General features: G+C 49.3%; 1 protein-coding gene across 1 annotated transcript in view; it reads right to left on the reverse strand.

The window, feature by feature from the left end:
- The window catches only part of LOC137335056 (myosin-7-like), a 122,135-nt gene that overhangs the window by 53,194 nt on the left and 47,504 nt on the right, over positions 1-21,437 (reverse strand). Inside the window, exons 19-24 of the mRNA XM_068000132.1 lie at positions 16,463-16,550; positions 13,674-13,791; positions 5,899-6,022; positions 4,866-5,002; positions 3,211-3,466; positions 2,156-2,398 (exon numbers count right to left, since the gene is read on the reverse strand). Coding sequence (XP_067856233.1) covers positions 2,156-2,398; positions 3,211-3,466; positions 4,866-5,002; positions 5,899-6,022; positions 13,674-13,791; positions 16,463-16,550 — 966 coding nt within the window. The remainder of the gene's footprint in view (positions 1-2,155; positions 2,399-3,210; positions 3,467-4,865; positions 5,003-5,898; positions 6,023-13,673; positions 13,792-16,462; positions 16,551-21,437) is intronic.

A 21,437-nucleotide genomic window follows, 5' to 3' on the forward strand; every position in this document is an offset into this window, starting at 1 on the left:
TGTCACTGTATAACACTGGGGTACAGTACTGGTGGGTACAGGTCTGTCACTGTATAACACTGTGGTACAGTACTGGTGGGTACAGGTCTGTCACTGTATAACACTGGGGTACAGTACTGGTGGGTACAGGTCTGTCACTGTATAACACTGTGGTACAGTACTGGTGGGTACAGGTCTGTCACTGTATAACACTGTGGTACAGTACTGGTGGGTACAGGTCTGTCACTGTATAACACTGTGGTACAGTACTGGTGGGTACAGGTCTGTCACTGTATGACGTGGGTACAGTACTGGGGGTACAGGTCTGTCACTGTATGACGTGGGTACAGTACTGGTGGGTACAGGTCTGTCACTGTATAACACTGTGGTACAGTACTGGTGGGTACAGGTCTGTCACTGTATAACGCGGGTACAGTACTGGTGGGTACAGGTCTGTCACTGTATGACGTGGGTATAGTACTGGTGTGTACAGGTGACAAGTGACAAGACTGGGTGGAGTGGCTGTGGGGGAGGGGTAGGGGGGAATGGGGGAGGATGGAGCAGGGGGTAGGGTGGGGGGGAGGTTGTAAGAAAGGGGGGAGAGGAGGGTGGGTGGGGGAGGCCGGGCACTTTCCCCCAAAATGGAAAGAAGACTGCGAGGGAATCTTAGCACAGCCATAAGAACATAAGAAATAGGAGCAGGAGTAGGCCATCCGGCCCCTCGAGCCTGCTCCGCCATTCAATCAGATCATGGCTGATCTTCTACCTCAAGTCCACTTTCTAGCCCTATCCCCATTTCCCTTGATTCCCTTAGTTTCCAAATTTCCATCGATATCAGTCTTGACTATTCTCAATGACTCAGCGCTCTGGGGTAGAGAATTCCAAATATTTGCAACCCTCTGAGTGAAGAAATTCCTCTTCATCTCAGTCCTAACTGGCTGACCCATTATCCTGAGACTATGACCCCCTTGTTCTAGACTCTCCAGCCAGGGGATTCAGCCTCTCAGCATCTACCCTGTTAAGCCCTCTTAGAATTTTATATGTTTCAATGCGATCACCTCTCATTCATCAAAACTCCAGAGAGTATAAACCCATTCTACTCAACCTCTCTTCACAGGACAACCCTCTCATCCCAGGAATCAATCTAGTGAACCTTCATTACACTGCCTCTAAGGCAAGTATATCATTCCTTAGATAAACTGTACACAGTACTCCAGGTGAGGTCTCACCAAAGCCCTGTACAATTGCAACAAGACCTCCTTACTCTTATACTCCAACCCCCTTGCAATAAAGACCAACATACAATTTGCTTTCCTAATTGCTTGCTGTACCTGCATGTTAACTTTCTGTGATTCATGTACAAGGACACCCAAATCCCTCTGACTACTAACTTTTAAAAAATATTCTGTTTTTCTAGTCTTCCTACCAAAGTGGATACTTTCACATTTCCCCACATTATACTCCATCTGCCACCTTCCTGCCCACTCACTTAATCTGTCTATATCCCTTTGCAGACTCTTTGTGTCCTTCTCACAGCTTAGCTTTGTATTATCAGCAAACTTGGTCCCTTCATCTAAGTCATCGATATATATTGTAATCCTCTAACCAATCCTCTATCCATGATAATACATTACCCCCCACCCCATGAGCCCTAATCTTGTGTAACAACCTCTTGTGTGGTACCTTATCGAATGCCTTATGAAAATCCAAATAGTTCCCCTTTATCTACCCTGCTCGTTACACCCTCAAAAAACTCTAATACATTTGTCAAACACGATTTCCCTTTCATAAAACCATGTTGAATCTGCCTAATCAGATAATTGTAAACAATTTTACAACACCAAGTTATAGTCCAACGATTTTATTTTTAATCCCACAAGCTTTCGGGGGCTTTCCCCTTCCTCAGGCAGTGTGAGGAAGGGGAAAGCCCCCGAAAGCTTGTGGGATTAAAAATAAAATCGTTGGACTATAACTTGGTGTTGTAAAATTGTTTACAATTGTTAACCCCAGTCCATCACCGGCATCTCCACATCATAATCAGATAATGATTTTCTAAGTGCTGGGAGCAGTTTCTGTTCCACCTACATGGCCACAGGCGGTGCCAGGAATGTAGAAACTGAAAAGGGGGGAGAGAGAAAGTTGCCCAATTGTAATCTTTGCTAAATGTGAATCGTACCTTATTTTCTGTTGCATGTTTCTCCTTTTCCACTTTGGCTAGAGTGATTTCCAGGTCATCAATGTCTTTCTTCAGCTCCGCACACTCGTCCTCTAATTTCCGTTTCTTGGCGGTCAACTCGGAATTCATCTCCTCTTCATCGTCCAGTCGCTCGGTCAGCTCCTTCACCTTGGCCTCCAACTGGATCTTGGATTTGATCAGCAGATCACATCGTTCCGATGCATCAATCAGATTATCCTGTTCCTAGAGACACACAAACCAAACTCTTGTTAACTTCAGCCCTCCATGTTCCTGTGTGTGAGCAGGATTAAATGTTAAAGTGGACTCCGAGCTCTCAGTGTTAAATGAGATGATTGTTATAGGAGAGGGTGACACTAGGAGTCAATATCCACCTTTTCCAACATCCACACTCGTTCTCCTGTGGTCTCTCTGAGTGAGATCATCAGCAGTTGACCCAGGACTGAGACAGGGCCTTACAATCACCAGAGAGAAAACATCACTGGCATCAGTAATACCCAACCTCAGTCTAGGTTGGATTTAAACCAGGAGTAACGGGCTGCTGTCAAACCTACTGCTCACTGGCTCCCGCGTCAAGCATTTTTAAACTCTTTGGGGATCTTTTTAAGTTTTGGGTGATAGCAAATCAGACGCCTGATTTACACTTCGTCCGATTTTCTCAAATGGAAACCAAACAGCCGATTCGTTGCCATTCGTTTCTCACCAGCGATAAAAGTTAAAATGACTCCTTTTGTGTTCAATAAACCAGGTTGAGTCCATTTACTGTGAGACGCACAGTAATTAAAGGGCCATGCCCACTAAGGACTGGATTAAAGGGCCATGCCCACTAAGGACTGTATTAAGGGGCCTTACACACTAACATCTGGATTAAGGGGCCTTACACACTAACATCTGGATTAAGGGGCCTTGCACACTAACATCTGGATTAAGGGGCCATGCTCATTAGCGACTGGATTAAGGGGCCATGCCCACTAAGGACTGGGTTAAGGGGCCATGCCCGTTAATGATGGACCATGGGGAGGGGCCTTGGGCCTTACCGCCTGTAGCTGAAGGGACAGGTCATTCTTCTCCTGGGTCAGGCTGACTTGCTTCTCCTCCAGCTCCTTGCGTTTGGCCTCCGACTTTACTAGGGCCTCCTTCAACTTCAGGAATTCTTCCTTCATGTTTGCCATCTCCTTCTCCGTCTCGGCGCTCTTCAGCAGAGGCTTAATCTTGAAGAAGAGTTTCATCCAGGACCAGTTCTTCACTGCGTTGAAAGCGCGAATGTTCCATTGGATAACAAGCAATGCATCTCTGGTAACAAGAAAATGTTACAGATACAAGTAAAATTTTTGTTGGTGTAGCCTTAATCCATTACATAATGGCCATGACCCCCTTAATCCATTACATAATGGCCATGACCCCCTTAATCCATTACATAATGGCCATGACCCCCTTAATCCATTACATAATGGCCATGACCCCCTTAATCCATTACATAATGGCCATGACCCCCTTAATCCATTATATAATGGCCATGGCCCCCTTAATCCATTAAATAATGGCCATGGCCCCCTTAATCCATTATATAATGGCCATGGCCCCCTTAATCCATTACATAATGGCCATGGCCCCCTTAATCCATCACTTAATGGCCATGGTTCCCTTAATCTATTAAATAATGGCCATGGCCCCCTTAATCCATTTCTTAGTGGCCATGGCCCCCTTAATCCATTTCTTAGTGGCCATGGCCCCCTTAATTCATTACTTAGTGGCCATGGCCCCCTTAATCCAATCCTTAATGGCCATGCCCCCCTTAATCCAGTCCTTAATAGGCATGGCCCCTTAATCCACCTGAATGTTTTCAGTGAGATTGGATACCTGGCAGGGCAGGTGGTAAACCGAGAGTGGGTTCCATCCCTCGATGAGAGGGGGACCTTCTTATTTCAGTTCAACCACAAACTTTGAAATTGAAAAAGAACAGACTTTGAAGTGACCTAACTAAAGTTAATATTCATTCATTCTCAGGATGTGGGCATCACTGGCAAGGCCACAATTTATTACCTATCCCTAGTTGCCCTAAGGTTTAATACAACTGAGTGGTTTGCTAGGCCACTTCAGAGAGCAGTTAAGAGTCAACCATATTGGTGTGGGACTGGAGCCAAATCTCGACCCAGACCGGGTAAGGACAAGAAGTTTCCTTCCCTGAAGGACATGAGTGAACCAGTTTTAAAACAATTTCATGGTCACTTTTGCTGATAAAAACCTTGTTTTAAATTGAATTCTCAAGCTGTTATGGTGGGATTTGAACTTATTTCTCTGTGATTATTAGCCTAGGCCTCTGGGTTACTAATCAAATGGCATAACCACTACACTACTGTACCCCGATAATGAAGGAGATTAACAAAGCTGCTCACTTTAGCAAAGAGTTCAGGTCTCAGGGAGACAAGTTACAAATGATGAAAGACCAAGGGGCACAACAGGAACAGTTTTATATTTCCACGTTACACAGAAGTGATGGAGTGAGAACCTAGTTAGTTCTCCATCTACTGTCATGGCAACGATAGGGTAGCGCTGTTGAGTTTCACCCAGTTAGAACCAATTGGTTGAGACGTGACCTATTGGGGTGGCTGATGAACATAATTTGATGTGATTAGGTGGGGCTGTGACTCTCACCCCTAACGTTCCCCGGCAAGCGTGAGTCGATATTTACCGTCTATCAATTATCTTCTGGTACTCAATCCTCATCAGCCGGCCCCGGCTCCTAGCTTGAATCATCGTCAGTGTCTTGGACAGTCGCTCATCTCGCATTTCTTCCAGCTGACCCAGCAAACCAGCCTTGAAGAACACCTGGGTCACAAAGGGAGGAGCATTGGTCCAGGAGCAGGAGCAGACAGGGGGAGGGGCATATCTATCATACAATCATAGTATGATACAGCACAGAAGGAGGCCATTCGGCCCAGCGTGACTATAATCTAGCACAACATTTTATTCCCTCAATAAAACTGGAGTCTCGCATGTTGCAAGTTTCGCTGCTCAGAGACTGAAGCCTAGAATGGCAGTGTCCACTGCTTAGTGCATCGCACTCCATCACAAATGGCAGGAACTTCCTCAGAGATTCTCCAGGGTGGAATCCCATTTAGCGCTACTAACAGAGTCTCTGCTGAACCCCCATCGAGGTTATGGTGGTGGAGCCCTGAGGAGATTCCTGGAGAAGTTTGTTTAGTTGCCCCGATGGCTCAGAATAATTGCACTGCCCAGTGTAGCAATGGTTTAGTCACAGATCAGGAGAGTCCTGAGTCTGATTCCCTGTCTGTGGTGATCTAGCAAGTCTGAGCTGGGCCCTGGTGATGGGGTCAGTACCCATGGCCTGGGGATGGTGAGAGCAGGAAATGAGAAGAGGAAAGCTAAAGGAAAGATTTCAGATTAGAATAATAGAATAGAAAAAACTGAAAATAAAAAAGGAGGTGCAGAAGAGGGAGTGGAGAGAAGAAAAGGAAAGAGACTCGAGGAGAAGCCCAGATAAATGCTCCAGTTTACTGACTATTATATAAAGAATAATAGTTAAGAATTAATATTCAACCAATAAAACTATTTCTAATGTTAGAGTTGATTTATTACAGTAATATTAGTGTTTGATTCAGTGTCACAATTCATGAGTCAGTCCAGGGAGACCGAGCCTGGGCAACGATCAAGAGCTTTTTCTGGTATAAATGGAGTGTGTTCTCCATTTTATTGGCCCTTACCTTTGTATGGCCAAATCTATACTGAGAGTGGTCGATATCGAGAGACCCCAACAATTTCTCTGTTGCTTTTCTGCTATCGACGAACTTGTCTTCAGGAACAGCACTTGGATTGAGAATACGATAGCTGTAAATGTACAACAGTGAAATCTGAGCAAATGTGGACAATCTGCTGTGTTTGTGCACATTACAAGTGTGAAAGAAGGCTGGTGTGCAAGGGCTAAGCTTCCTGTTACACTTACCAAACCCAGAAACCATTGGCATGGAGAATAAAATAAATAAAGCTTTTACATGAGGGGGATAGAAAACAGGGAACTACAGGCCAGTTAGCCTGACATCAATCCATGGGAAAATGCTGGAATCCATTATTAAGGACGTGGTAACGGGGCACTTAGAAAATCATAATATGAATAAGCAGAGTCAACACGATTTTATGAAAGGGGAATCGTGTTTGACAAATTTCTTAGAGTTTATTGAGGATGTAACTAGCAGGGTAGATAAAGGGGAACCAGTGGATGTCGTATATTTGGATTTTCAAAAGGCATTCGATAAGGTGCCACATAAAAGGTTGTTACACAAGGTAAGGGCTCATGGGATTGAGGGTAATATATTATCATGGATAGAGGATTGGTTAATGGACAGAAAACAGAGAGTAGGAATAAACGGGTCATTCTCAGGTTGGCAGGCTGTAACTAGTGGGGTGCTGCAAGGATCAGTGCTTGGGCCTCAGCTATTTACAATCTATATTAATGACTGAGATGAAGGGACCGAGTGTAATGTATCCAAGTTTACTGACGATGCAAAGCCAGGTGGGAAAGTAAGTTGTGAGGAGGACACAAAGGGCATGAATTTTACTCCGAGCCGGGTACCCCACATGTCCGCAGATATTCACTTGGAGAACCCGGAAGCAAATTGAGCAAGTTGCAATCTGCGATCACAATTCAACTGAAGGTGAATATTCGGGTATCCGGGTTTCCCACGTCCCGGCAGCCAGATTGACAGGCAGTGAAGGGAGCTACAAATCAGAGCGGGGGGCGGGAGAGAGAGAGAGAGATCATCGGGCTTGGAAAAAAATCGGAGGCGGGGGGAACGTGACCAACACGGGGGGAGGTGGCCAGCAAAGGAGATCGGGGGGGAGGGGGGCAGGGAGGGTCAGCCAGCGATGACAAGGGAGGGTCAGCCAGCAACGGAGTCCAGGGCAGGGGTGGGGCTCCACCATCGGTGGGGGGAGGGGTCAGCCAATGGCGAGGGTCCTGTCGGCCAGGTGAGCTTGTTGGGCCTGGATGAAGAACCCCTACCCCTCCGCAAGCAGTGCAATAAAGACCCTCACTCACCTCATGGATCAGGCCCTGCCCACTTGCTTTCACCTGACGTGAATCGGAAGCGATGGGAAACCCCAACAGGTGAGGTTAAATTTGTTTTACTATTCCAATACATAAAATATTAAATATCTCTAGTATTTCAATGAGGTACATTGCCCTTTTAAGTATCGGCCCGCCGACTTTAAGTGGGGTTGGGACCCCCTGGTGTCTGCTCTCCACACGCAGACAAACCCCCCTGGGCTAAACCCAGAGACGGGTGAGTTGGAGCTGGGATGTCCCGCACTGAAATGCTGTTATTTTAACCTCCCACCCGCCCCCGACCCATCCATTCTTGGGGGTTAAAATTTACCCCAGAGTCTGCAAAGGGATAGAGACAGGTTAAGTGAGTGGGCAAGAAGGTGGCAGATGGAGTATAATGTGGGGAAATGTGAAATTATCCACTTTGGTAGGAAGGATAGAAAAACAGAATATTTTTTAAATGGTGAGAAACTATTAAATGTTGGTGTTCAGAGGGATTTGGGTGTCCTCGTACATGAAACACAAAGGGCGCTAAATTGGGCCATGTTGTGCCTGTTGTTTCGGTGCTACACGACTCTCCGACATCCAAGATGGCGTCTTGGATGCGCACGTTACCTGCGTGATGTGCGCCGGACGCCATCTTGGTATAGGAGTTAGCGCAGGCGCAGATAACGAACGCTGGAATCATGTAAAGTTGGGAGAAAATGGCTTCAATCAGTGTGCAATGCTCATTTAAAGTGATAGACACCATTTTGGGACTTAACGCTCAACTCAACGCACAGTCTTAACCCCGACCATCTGAATGTGTCTTAGAGTGTCTGGAGGACCCCCCACCAGCGCTATTTAAAGGGACCTTGCAGGATTTACAGGTTAGTGGCTGGATTATCGCCTCTGGCTGCTGAGACATTTGTACCTGCATTTGGAGGTCTCCTGTACTTGAATACTAGGACGTGGGGACATAGCGTAACATTTAGATCCAGGACATGCAGGAGTGAAGTCAGGAAATGCTTCTACACGCAAAGGGTGGGAGACGTTTGGAACACTCTTCTGCAGACGGCAGTTGATGTTAGCTCACTGGTGAATGTTAAATCTGAGATTGATAGATTTCTGTGAACCAAGGGTATTAAGGGATATGGGGCTAAGGCGGGTATATGGAGTTAGGTCACAGGTCCACCATGATCTCACTGAATGCCACGGCCACTTGCTGCCTCTTGATATGCGCCACCTTCTCCTGTAAGAAAGCGGGACATGTGCCTGGCTGATGTACCTGTCATGGTTGAATAGCTGCCAGTGTGTGTGTGGCCTGTGAGTTGTGGGTGGGTGGCTTGAAACAGTGGTAATGTGTAAGGGTGAGAGGAAGCATCTGATTGGAAGAGTTGAATATTGATGGAAAGAGTTTGTTGGTCTGTGGGTGATGGGGGTGTAGTGTGTGGAGCAGTTGGTCGGAGATGCCACTTGACAGTTGACCTCACTCACCTTGACCACTCACGTCAAAGCATTGAACTTCTTCCTGCACTGCGTCCATGTTCATGGTGCTGTGCACCTGGCATTGACTTCGTCCCCCGCTGCCTCCCACTGCCTCCCGAGTATATGTCTGGAGGGCCTCTTGCCCCCCCACCCAGGGATATAGAATGTCCCACCTTCTGTCCTCCTCTTGCACCCAAGGTCTCTAGTGCATCAGCAGAGAACCTTGGTGCATGCACTCTCGCAGGCCTGGTACAAACTCAGATTGGTAGATTGGTGAGGTCTGGTGTGCAGATTGGAGGATGTGGGATTTAGTAGTGCGCAACCTTTATTCAATGTTTCAACATAACTCATCAGTGTGTAAACATAGGGATGCGATCTGCATCTGTGTTTTACGTGTGCGATGTCTGATCTCTGTTCAGACTCCGTGCAGACAGTAGACTGTTACTTTCAGCAAATAACAGGTACCAGCTACCTTTAAGAGATTTCTAAGAAACATCCTCCCTTTAAGAGATTGAGCTCCCTCTGGTGGTGGAAAGTGCGAATTGCATTGATTCCACGTGTAAGGCCGATGGAACGCCGATTGCGGGTCAGTGCTCCCTCGTGTCCAAACTTGCGTCCTGGCTGCGCAGGGTCCACGGGCGCGGGGTCCGTTGGGCGCGGGGTCCACAGGCGCGGGGTCCGTCGGGCGCGGGGTCCGTCGGGCGCGGGGTCCACGGGCGCGGGGTCCACAGGCGCGGGGTCCGTCGGGCGCGGGGTCCGTCGGGCGCGGGGTCCGTCAGGCGCGGGGTCCACGGGCGCGGGGTCCGTCGGGCGCGGGGTCCACGGGCGCGGGGTCCACGGGCACATCGCGCTAACACAGCCCAAAACAGACCCTTATCGAATTTTTCCTCCAGAAAGTTAACATGCAGGTACAGCAAGCAATTAGAATGACAAATGGTATGTTGGTCTTTATTGCAAGGGGGGTTGGTGTACAAGAGTAAGGAAGTCTTGCTGCAATTGTACAGGGCTTTGGTGAGACCTCACCTGGAGTACTGTGTACAGTTTTTGTCTCCTTATCTAAGGAAGGATATACTTGCCTTAGAGAGGGTGCAACGAAGGTTCACTAGATTAATTCCTGGGATGAGAGGGTTGTCCTATGAGGAGAGATTGAGTAGAATGGGCCTATACTGTCAGGAGTTTAGAAGAATGAGAGGTGATCTCATTGAAACATTTAAGATTCTGAGGGGGTTTGACAGGGTGGATGCTGAGAGGTTGTTTCCCCTGGTTGGAGAGTCTAGAACTAGGGGACAGAGTCTCAGGATAAGGGGTCGGACATTTAGGACTGAGATGGGGAGGAATTTTTTCACTCAGAGGGTCGTGAATCTTTGGAATTCTCTACCGCAGAGGGCTGTGGAGGCTCAGTCGTTGAGGAGATTCAAGACTGAGATCGATAGATTTTTGGACTCTAGGGGAATGAAGGGATATGGGGATCAGGCGGGAAAGTGGAGTTGAGGTCAAAGATCAGCGATGATCTGACTGAATAGCGGAGCAGGCTCGAGGGGCCATACGGCCTACTCCTGCTCCTATTTCTTATGTTGTTATGTACGTCACTTGTAAAGCACTTCACACAATGAATTATTTTTGGAGTGTAGTGACTGTTGATATGTCGGAAACAGTCCAGCAGTGAGAGGGATGGCCACTCAATGGCTTTTGGTGGTATTGTTTGGTGGAGGAATGTTACTGTGGGCTCTTTAACATCCACATGAAGAGCTGGAGCTCAATGTAACATCTCAGCTGAGGGATTATATCCCCAGCAATGCAGAACTCTGTTAGTGAATTGTAGCATCAGCCTAGAATATCTGGGCTAGAAGAGGCGAGTGGGGATATAGGATGGACGGGGAATGGGGAGGTGGGATGGACGGGGAGTGGGGAGGTGGGATGGACGGGGAGTGGGGAGATAGAATGGACGGGGAGTGGGGAGGTGGGATGGACGGGGAGTGGGGAGATGGGATGGACGGGGAGTGGGGAGGTGGGATGGACGGGGAGTGGGGAGATAGAATGGACGGGGAGTGGGGAGGTGGGATGGACGGGGAGTGGGGAGGTGGGATGGACGGGGAGTGGGGAGATGGGATGGACGGGGAGTGGGGAGATGGGATGGACGGGGAGTGGGGAGGTGGGATGGACAGGGAGTGGGGAGGTGGGATGGATGGGGAGTGGGGAGCTGGGATGGACGGGGAATGGGGAGGTGGGATGGACGGGGAGTGAGGAGGTGGGATGGACGGGGAGTGGGGAGGTGGGATGGACGGGGAGTGGGGAGGCGGGATGGACGGGGAGTGGGGAGGTGGGATGGACGGGGAGTGGGGAGGTGGGATGGACGGGGAGTGGGGAGGCGGGATGGACGGGGAGTGGGGAGGTGGGATGGATTGGGGGAGGTGGGATGGACTGGGAGTGGGGAGGTGGGATGGACGGGGAATGGGGAGGTGGGATGGACGGGGAGTGAGGAGGTGGGATGGACGGGGAGTGGGGAGGCGGGATGGACGGGGAGTGGGGAGGTGGGATGGATTGGGGGAGGTGGGATGGACGGGGAGTGGGGAGGTGGGATGGACAGGGGGAGGTGGGATGGACGGGGGGAGGTGGGATGGACGGGGAGTGGGGAGGTGGGATGGGGGGAGTGGGATTTTTTGTCAACATCATATACAATGTAATAAGGAACCCATTTTTCATGAGCCCTCACCGGATTGTCATTAATTCTCGGTGCATTGATTTCACAAACCTCGCCCATGTCCACAGGCTCTGGAGCCTCACTTCTATCCTCCGCTATTCCTACTCTTGGTTACTCCACCCTCTTCTCTCCTCTGCGCCCCCTTTGGCTGCAGGGTCTTCAGCCATCACACCCCTAAATCTCATCACTTCCCTCCTGTCTCCCCATTTCTTTGCCTCCACTCTGAGTTCCATCCCCTCACTGTCCAGCCTCTCCTACTTGTGTTGCCCCTCGAGATTTTCGCCATGTTAACGGTACTGTACAAATGCAGGTTCTTGATTCAACATTTTAAATTACTGCATCGAATTGGGACGGATTTGGCAAAGACTCATTAGGAGTAAAGTGAACTGTTTACACTCTCTGCCATCAGATGTCGCTGTGACTTTCCTCCGACTGTTTTAATGCAGTGGCGCACTTGCTATTTTTAAACAGGTAATCGACATTTAAAATAGCACACTGTGGATTTACCTGCCCTTATTAATTAATTTGTTAAAAATAGGACAAGGACATTTTTTACAGTCCTGACATTAAAGGCCAAATTTCATCAGCGGTTCCTCTGGACTCTTGCTTTGTAAAACCGCAGGGGACGGATACGCTGGAATCAGAGGGTGGGGCTGGGGTGGAGACTCCCTACGCAGGAAGTTCCTTCTTCCCTGGACCCTAAGGTACCCAGCGGACGTCTGTACACAAAGTGGGAGAGGTGGTACCAGCCTCCAGAGTGGCAGAAGTAGGCCAGCAATTGGTGAGGGGAGGAATCCAAACCAGGCCAAAGATGCATAAATTTAAACAAAGGGGGGCACATTGGCCACAATGTTTCAATAGGCACTGGCAGGGGGGACATACTGGTGGTGAGTGGCTCACTGGTGGGGAGGGGCTCACTGGCAGGGGGGGCTCACTGGTGGGGAGTGGCTCACTGGTGGGGAGGGGCTCACTGGCAGGGGGGGCACACTGGTGGGGAGGGGCTCACTGGCAGGGGGGGCACACTGGTGGGGAGGGGCTCACTGGCAGGGGGACTCATTAGCGGTGCAGCACAATGGCAGGGGGCTCACTGGTGGAGGGCACACTGGCAGGGAGCACATTGGCGGGGGGGCTCACTGCAGAGGGTATGCTGGTGAGGGGCTCACAGGCTGGGGGCACATTGGCGGTGCGGCACAATGGCAGGGGGCTCACTGCCAGGGGACACACTGGTGGGGCACACTGGCAGAGGGGCAAGACTGATCACGATATTTTGATGTGCACTGGCAGAGGAGGAGAAGGCTATTTGTCACTTGCAAAAGACCCTATTGTTCCATCTCCTGCCCTAAATCGTTCTTCTCCAGTACCTGAGAACTGGGCAACTCTCAGTTTCCTTTCCTTTCATAATCTTCAGGGTTTTAAAATCCATGCTTGGTGCCACCTACCCCACCACTCCTCAAATTATCTCATCTTCACTTTCACCCTGTTCCGACCAGGCCATCTCCTGGTGCTGCCACTTTGCCCAAATTTCTCAATAAAAACATCTCAGTTCTTCACAATCTCTTCTGTTCACCCCCTGCATTAAACTCAGGTTAATGAGTTAGGTAACACTAATCATGGTTAATAATTCCTCTTGTTTTGGCTCTGGGAAACTGCAGCCATTTGCAGAGGATTTACAAAATTTATGTTTAAAACCGTCCTCCTCGATACAATTTTAGGTTTGATATCGTCCCGGTAACTGGGTCACCTTTCTTGGCCATGTAATTCAGGTGCCCAGCTCCAATTGGCTGCACAAATGAGTGATGGGATTTACATCTAGAACTGCACTTTCCCACGGTGAGATCTGGTGTCTGACGTCTCTGTGGAGACCTGACTCTCCTCACAGGACGAGGGAAAGCTCTTGGTGCTATTTTAATGGAATTATTCGATTCCATGTTGTAAGGAGGTTAAAGCTTACTATCCCTAGAAGGGTCAACACTCCACTGCCAGGCTGACCATGACTGGACTCCCAGGGCCACATTTTGTTTTGTCGGAGGGTTAAAGGTGAAAAGGATTTGGGCCAAAACTTCCCCTCCCCCCCGGTCACTGTTCTCTGGCATCAAAGGATATGCCCTGGTCACGGCAGTGTGAACAATCGAGCAGTGGAGAGCGAGTGTGTAAAAGGCTAACACAATCGGCACGGTATTTTACATTGTGTGCGGAGGGCCTACTGTCACACTTTGAGGGGGTCAAAGTTCAACAGACAGGACCATGTGGTTCCGCGTAGCCAATCTCACCGTTGCTTGAAGTCTGCGTAAATCACTCTGTTCGGGAAACCTTTACGGCAAATACGGATTCCTTCCAGCACTCCATTACAACGGAGCTGGTGCAGAACCTGGAAAGGGTCCATCGCACCTGGAAAATGGAGAACACAGTCAATTACCAGCCAGAAAGGGCCAATCATCAGAGTGACCATATCTACCCCATATTAACATTCTCACCATCAGGACCTCTTACACTGGGGTCTTTCTCGTGGGTCCCTTTGAACAGGGAGCATCACTACCAGGGACACCTTAAAGAGTGACTGGGTAGTGTGAAGGGTGGGAGCTCAGACCAGACTGATGGGTTGAAAGTTTACTCTACAAAAAACGCCCATAGTTTGGCACAAATTGTCACTGCGTTCACTCACAGACCGCAAGGATAGCATTTCTTTCATGCCTTTCAGCGTCTCACGACCTCCCAAAGGGCTTTACATCCAATGAAATACTTTTGAAGTGTAGTCACTGTTGTAATGTAGGAAACGCGGCAGCCAATTTGTGCACAGCAAGATCCCACAAACAGCAATGAGATAATGACCAGATAATCTGTTTTTTAACGATATTGGTTGAGGGATAAATATTGGTCAGGACGCCGGGGAGAACTGCCCCTGCTCTTCTTCCAATAGTGGCCGTGGGATCTTTTATGTCTACCTGAGAGGGCAGACGGGGCCTTGGTTTAAGATCATATCCAAAAGACAGCACCTTCAACACTGCAGCGCTCCCTCAGTACTAACCCTCCGACACTGCAGCACTCCCTCAGTACTAACCCTCCGACACTGCGGCGCTCCCTCAGTACTGACCCTCCGACAGTGCGGCGCTCCCTCAGTACCGACCCTCCGACAGTGCGGCGCTCCCTCAGTACCGACCCTCCGACAGTGCGGCGCTCCCTCAGTACCGACCCTCCGACAGTGCGGCCCTCCCTCAGTACCGACCCTCCGACAGTGCGGCCCTCCGACACTCCCTCAGTACTGACCCTCCGACAGTGCGGCGCTCCCTCAGTACCGACCCTCCGACAGTGCGGCGCTCCCTCAGTACCGACCCTCCGACAGTGCGGCGCTCCCTCAGTACTGACCCTCCGACAGTGCGGCGCTCCCTCAGTACTGACCCTCCGACAGTGCGGCGCTCCCTCAGTACCGACCCTCCGACAGTGCGGCGCTCCCTCAGTACCGACCCTCCGGCGCTCCCTCAGTACCGACCCTCTGACAGTGCGGCGCTCCCTCAGTACCGACCCTCCGGCGCTCCCTCAGTACCGACCCTCCGACAGTGCGGCGCTCCCTCAGTACTGACCCTCCGACAGTGCGGCGCTCCCTCAGTACCGACCCTCCGACAGTGCAGCGCTCCCTCAGTACTGACCCTCCGACAGTGCAGCGCTCCCTCAGTACTGACCCTCCGACAGTGCGGCGCTCCCTCAGTACCGACCCTCCGACAGTGCGGCGCTCCCTCAGTACCGACCCTCCGACAGTGCGGCGCTCCCTCAGTACCGACCCTCCGACAGTGCGGCGCTCCCTCAGTACTGACCCTCCGACAGTGCAGCGCTCCCTCAGTACCGACCCTCCGACAGTGCAGCGCTCCCTCAGTACTGACCCTCCGACAGTGCAGCGCTCCCTCAGTACCGACCCTCCGACAGTGCAGCGCTCCCTCAGTACTGACCCTCCGACCCTCCGGCGCTCCCTCAGTACCGACCCTCCGACAGTGCGGCGCTCCCTCAGTACTGACCCTCCGACAGTGCGGCGCTCCCTCAGTACTGACCCTCCGACAGTGCAGCGCTCCCTCAGTACTGACCCTCCGACAGTGCGGCGCTCCCTCAGTACTGACCCTCCGACAGTGCAGCGCTCCCTCAGTACTGACCCTCCGACAGTGCAGCGCTCCCTCAGTACTGACCCTCCGACAGTGCGGCGCTCCCTCAGTACTGACCCTCCGACAGTGCGGCGCTCCCTCAGTACTGACCCTCCGACAGTGCGGCGCTCCCTCAGTACTGACCCTCCGACAGTGCGGCGCTCCCTCAGTACTGACCCTCCGACAGTCCTGCATTGAAGTGTCAGCCTGGATTATGAGCTCAAGTCTCTGGAGTGGGACTTGAACCCATGACCTTCTGACTTCGAGGCGAGAGTGAGACCCACTGAGCCACGGCTGGGACCTTATGTCACATTAGGTCAGTCGGGGCACTTGCCTGAGCTTAGGGCTGAGGCATGTTGTTGGGGCAGAATGGAGAGCACTTGACTTGAGAATTGGGAGGGGGAAACGTAACTTGTGTGTGGAAATATCCATTGGTCAGCAGGGGAGCAAAACACCTCCCCAGCCACACAAAAATGTATTTAAAGGATAGTTAGGAGACCAATCAAAACACAGGAGCAGATTGAGTCACACTGACGTAGTCTTGGGATCAGTATTATACATTCACTGAACGCAGGGTCACAGAGCGCAGGGTCACAGAGCGCAGGGTCACACAGCGCAGGGTCACACAGCGCAGGGTCACACAGCGCAGGGTCACACAGCGCAGGGTCACACAGCGCAGGGTCACACAGCGCAGGGTCACACAGCGCAGGGTCACACAGCGCAGGGTCACAGAGCGCAGGGTCACACAGTGCAGGGTCACACAGTGCAGGGTCACACAGTGCAGGGTCACACAGTGCAGGGTCACAGAGCGCAGGGTCACACAGTGCAGGGTCACACAGCGCAGGGTCACACAGTGCAGGGTCACACAGTGCAGGTCTGTATCTGAATCTTCACCTCCCAGAACCAGTGGAAGGACTGGAAACAACAAATACCTGGAGTCTTGGTTTCGTTGGGAATGATACAGCGCACAAAGTGAGGCTGAGTCGAACGCAAGTTAGCCATCAGCTTGTTGAGGTTCTCCTGTGGTGACGAAGGAAAGAAGCTCATTACTCCAGGTGTCTTTTTAAAGAAGCCAAGCAAGACAATGTTGGGAGCAAAGTTTGCTCAACAATTCTTTTGCTAACAATCTGCCCTTCACACAAAAACAAACCAGGAACAAAAGTTACCTTTCCCTCGAACTTTTACCCATCCCAACCCGACACAAACTCGTGCGAAGACTGGTTGTGAAGTCACCAGAAATCTGTGCGAGTGTGGACACTGAAGGTTACTAGGGGATCCTCTCTGGTTACTAGGGGATCCTCTCTGGTTACTAGGGGATCCTCTCTGGTTACTAGGGGATCCTCTCTGGTTACTAGGGGATCCTCTCTGGTTACTAGAGGATCCTCTCTGGTTACTAGGGGATCCTCTCTGGTTACTAGAGGATCCTCTCTGGTTACTGGAGGATCCTCTCTGGTTACTAGGGGATCCTCTCCAATAAGAAAAGTCACCCGGTCCGGATGGGATGCATCCTGGGTTGCTGAGGGAAGGGTGGAAATTGCGGAGCCTCTGGCCACAATCTTCCAATCCTCCTTAGATATGGGGGCAGTGCCAGAGGACTGGAGAATTGCAGATGTTAAACCCCTGTTCAAAAAAGGGGAGAGTGATAAACCCGGCAATTACAGACCAATCAGCTTAAAGTCGGTGGTGGAGAAACTTTTAGAGATAATAATCCGGGATAAAATTAATTGGCACTTGGAAAAGTCGGGGTTAATAAATGAAAGTCAGCACGAATTTGTTAAAAGCAAATCGTGTTTGACTAACTTGATTGGGCTCTTTGATGAAGTAACGCAGAGGGTTTATGAGGGTTGTGCGGTTGATGTTGTGTATATGGATTTTCAAAAGGTATTTGATAAAGTGCCACATAATAGACTTGTTAGCAAAATTAAAACCCATGGGATTAAAGGGACAGTGGGCAGTGTGGAAATGAATTTGGCCAAAGGGACAGAAAGCAGAGAGTAGTGGTGAACGGTTGTTTTTCAGACTGGAGGGAAGTTTACAGTGATGTTCCCCAAAGGTCTGTATTAGGACCACTGCTCTTTTTGATTTATATTAATGACCTGGACTTGGGTATAGAGGCTATAATTTCAAAGTTTGCAGATAAGGCGAAACTCAGAAACATAGTAAACAATGTGGAGCATAGTAACAGACTTCAGGAGCACATAGACAGACTGGCGAAATGGGCAGACACATGGCAGATGAAATTTAACGCAGAGAAATGTGAAGTGATGCATTTTGGTAGGAAGAATGAGGAGAGGAAATATAAACTAAATGGTACAATTTTAAAGGAGATGCAGGAACAGAGAGACCTGAGGGTTTATGTGCACAAATCTTTGAAGTTGGCAGGACAAGTTGAGAAGGCTGTTAAAAAAGCATCTGGGATCCTGGGCTTTATTAATAGAGGCATAGAGTACAAAAGCAAGGAAGTTATGCTAAACCTTTATTAAATACTGGTTAGTCCTTAGTTGAAGTATTGTGTCCAATTCTGGACACCACAATTTAGGAAGGATGTCAAGGCCTTAGAGAGGCTGCGGAGGAGATTTGTTAGAATGGTTCCAGGGATGAGGGACTTCAGTTACGTGGATAGACTGGAGAATCATAGAATCATAGAAGTTTACAACATGGAAACAGGCCCTTCGGCCCAACATGTCCATGTCGCCCAGTTTATACCACTAAGCTAGTCCCAATTGCCTGCACTTGGCCCATATCCCTCTATACCCATCTTACCCATGTAACTGTCCAAATGCTTTTTAAAAGACAAAATCGTACCCGCCTCTACTACTGCCTCTGGCAGCTCGTTCCAGACACTCACCACCCTTTGAGTGAAAAAATTGCCCCTCTGGACCCTTTTGTATCTCTCCCCTCTCACCTTAAATCGATGCCCCCTCGTTATAGACTCCCCTACCTTTGGGAAAAGATTTTGACTATCTACCTTATCTATGCCCCTCATTATTTTATAGATTTCTATAAGATCACCCCTAAACCTCCTACTTTCCAGGGAAAAAAGTCTCAGTCTATCCAACCTCTCCCTATAAGTCAAACCATCAAGTCCCGGTAGCATCCTAGTAAATCTTTTCTGCACTCTTTCTAGTTTAATAATATCCTTTCTATAATAGGGTGACCAGAACTGTACACAGTATTCCAAGTGTGGCCTTACTAATGTCTTGTACAACTTCAACAAGACATCCCAACTCCTGTATTCAATGTTCTGACCAATGAAACCAAGCATGCTGAATGCCTTCTTCACCACCCTATCCACCTGTGACTCCACTTTCAAGGAGCTATGAACCTGTACTCCCAGATCTCTTTGTTCTATAACTCTCCCCAACGCCCTACCATTAACGGAGTAGGTCCTGGCCCGATTCGATCTACCAAAATGCATCACCTCACATTTATCTAAATTAAACTCCATCTGCCATTCATCGGCCCACTGGCCCAATTTATCAAGATCCCGTTGCAATCCTAGATAACCTTCTTCACTGTCCACAATGCCACCAATCTTGGTGTCATCTGCAAACTTACTAACCATGCCTCCTAAATTCTCATCCAAATCATTAATATAAATAACAAACAACAGCGGACCCAGCACCGATCCCTGAGGCACACCGCTGGTCACAAGCCTCCAGTTTGAAAAACAACCCTCTACAACCACCCTCTGTCTTCTGTCGTCAAGCCAATTTTGTATCCAATTGGCTACCTCAGCTTGGATCCCATGAGATTTAACCTTATGTAACAACCTACCATGCGGTACCTTGTCAAAGGCTTTGCTAAAGTCCATGTAGACCACGTCTACTGCACAGCCCTCATCTATCTTCTTGGTTACCCCTTCAAAAAACTCAATCAAATTCGTGAGACATGATTTTCCTCTCACAAAACCATGCTGACTGTTCCTAATCAGTCCCTGCCTCTCCAAATGCCTGTAGATCCTGTCTCTCAGAATACCCTCTAACAACTTACCCACTACAGATGTCAGGCTCACCGGTCTGTAGTTCCCAGGCTTTTCCCTGCCGCCCTTCTTAAACAAAGGCACAACATTTGCTACCCTCCAATCTTCAGGCACCTCACCTGTAGCTGTCGATGATTCAAATATCTCTGCTAGGGGACCCGCAATTTCCTCCCTAACCTCCCATAACGTCCTGGGATACATTTCATCAGGTCCCGGAGATTTATCTACCTTGATGCGCGTTAAGACTTCCAGCACCTCCCTCTCTGTAATATGTACACTCCTCAAGACATCACTATTTATTTCCCCAAGTTCCCTAACATCCATGCCTTTCTCAACCGTAAATACCGATGTGAAATATTCATTTAGGATCTCACCCATCTCTTGTGGTTCCGCACATCGATGACCTTGTTGATCCTTAAGAGGCCCTACTCTCTCCCTAGTTACTCTTTTGCCCTTTATGTATTTGTAGAAGCTCTTTGGATTCTCCTTTGCCTTATCTGCCAAAGCAATCTCATGTCCCCTTTTTGCCCTCCTGATTTCTCTCTTAACTCTACTCCGGCAATCTCTATACTCTTCAAAGGATCCACTTGATCCCAGCTGCCAATGCATGTCATATGCCTCCTTTTTGACTAGGGCCTCAATCTCCCGAGTCATCCAAGGTTCCCTACTTCTACCAGCCTTGCCCTTCACTTTATAAGGAATGTGCTTACCCTGAACCCTGGTTAACACACTTTTGAAAGCCTCCCACTTACCAGACGTCCCTTTGCCTGCCAACAGACTCTCCCAATCAACTTCTGAAAGTTCCTGTCTAATACCATCAAAATTGGCCTTTCCCCAATTTAGAATTTTAACTTTTGGGCCAGACCTATCCTTCTCCATAGCTATCTTAAAACTAATGGAATTATGACCACTGGTCCCAAAGTGATCCCTCACTAACACTTCTGTCACCTGCCCTTCCTTATTTCCCAAGAGGAGGTCAGGTTTTGCCCCCTCTCTCGTCGGGCCATCCACATACTGAATGAGAAATTCCTCCTGAATACACTCAGCAAATTTCTCTCCATCCAAGCCCCTAATGCTATGGCTGTCCCAGTCAATGTTGGGAAAGTTAAAGTCCCCTACTATTACCACCCTATTTTTCTTGCAGCTGTCTGTAATCTCCTTACATATTTGCTCCTCAATTTCCCGTTGACTATTTGGGGGTCTGTAGTACGATCCTATCAAAGTGATCTCTCCCTTCTTATTTTTCAGTTCTACCCATATAGACTCAGTGGGCGAACCCTCGGATATATCCCCTCTCATGACTGCCGTGATGTTCTCCCTAATCAAGAACACAACTCCCCCTCCTCTCTTACCTCCTGCTCTATCTTTCCTATAGCATCTGTACCCTGGAACATTGAGCTGCCAGTCCTGCCCCTCCCTTAGCCATGTTTCAGTAATAGCTATAACATCCCAGTCCCATGTACCCATCCATGCCCTGAGTTCATCTGCCTTGTCCATCAGACTTCTTGCATTGAAATAAATGCAGTTTAATCTGGACTTCCCTTGGTCTTTGCCCTGCTTTCTCAGACCATCTGTCCGGTCATGTTCTGTACACTCTCCCTTACTGCCTTTTGTTTCTGTCACCACTTTATTTCCCACTGACTTCCTGCATCGGTTCCCATCCCCCTGCCACAAGAGAAGCTGGGGTTGTTCTCCTTAGAGCAGAGAAGGTTAAGAGAAAATTTGATCGAGGTATTCAAAACCATGAAGGGTTTTGATATAGAGTAAATAAGGAGAAACTGTTTCCAGTGGCAGAAGGGTCTGTGAGCAGAGGACACAGATTTAAGGTAATTGGCAAAAGCCAGAGGTGACATGAGGGAACATTTTTTTACACAGTGAGTTGTTCTGATCTGGAATGCGCTGCCTGAAAGGGCGGTGGAAGCAGA

This window comes from Heptranchias perlo, chromosome 19, assembly GCF_035084215.1.
Source record: "Heptranchias perlo isolate sHepPer1 chromosome 19, sHepPer1.hap1, whole genome shotgun sequence".
Lineage (NCBI taxonomy): Eukaryota > Metazoa > Chordata > Chondrichthyes > Hexanchiformes > Hexanchidae > Heptranchias > Heptranchias perlo.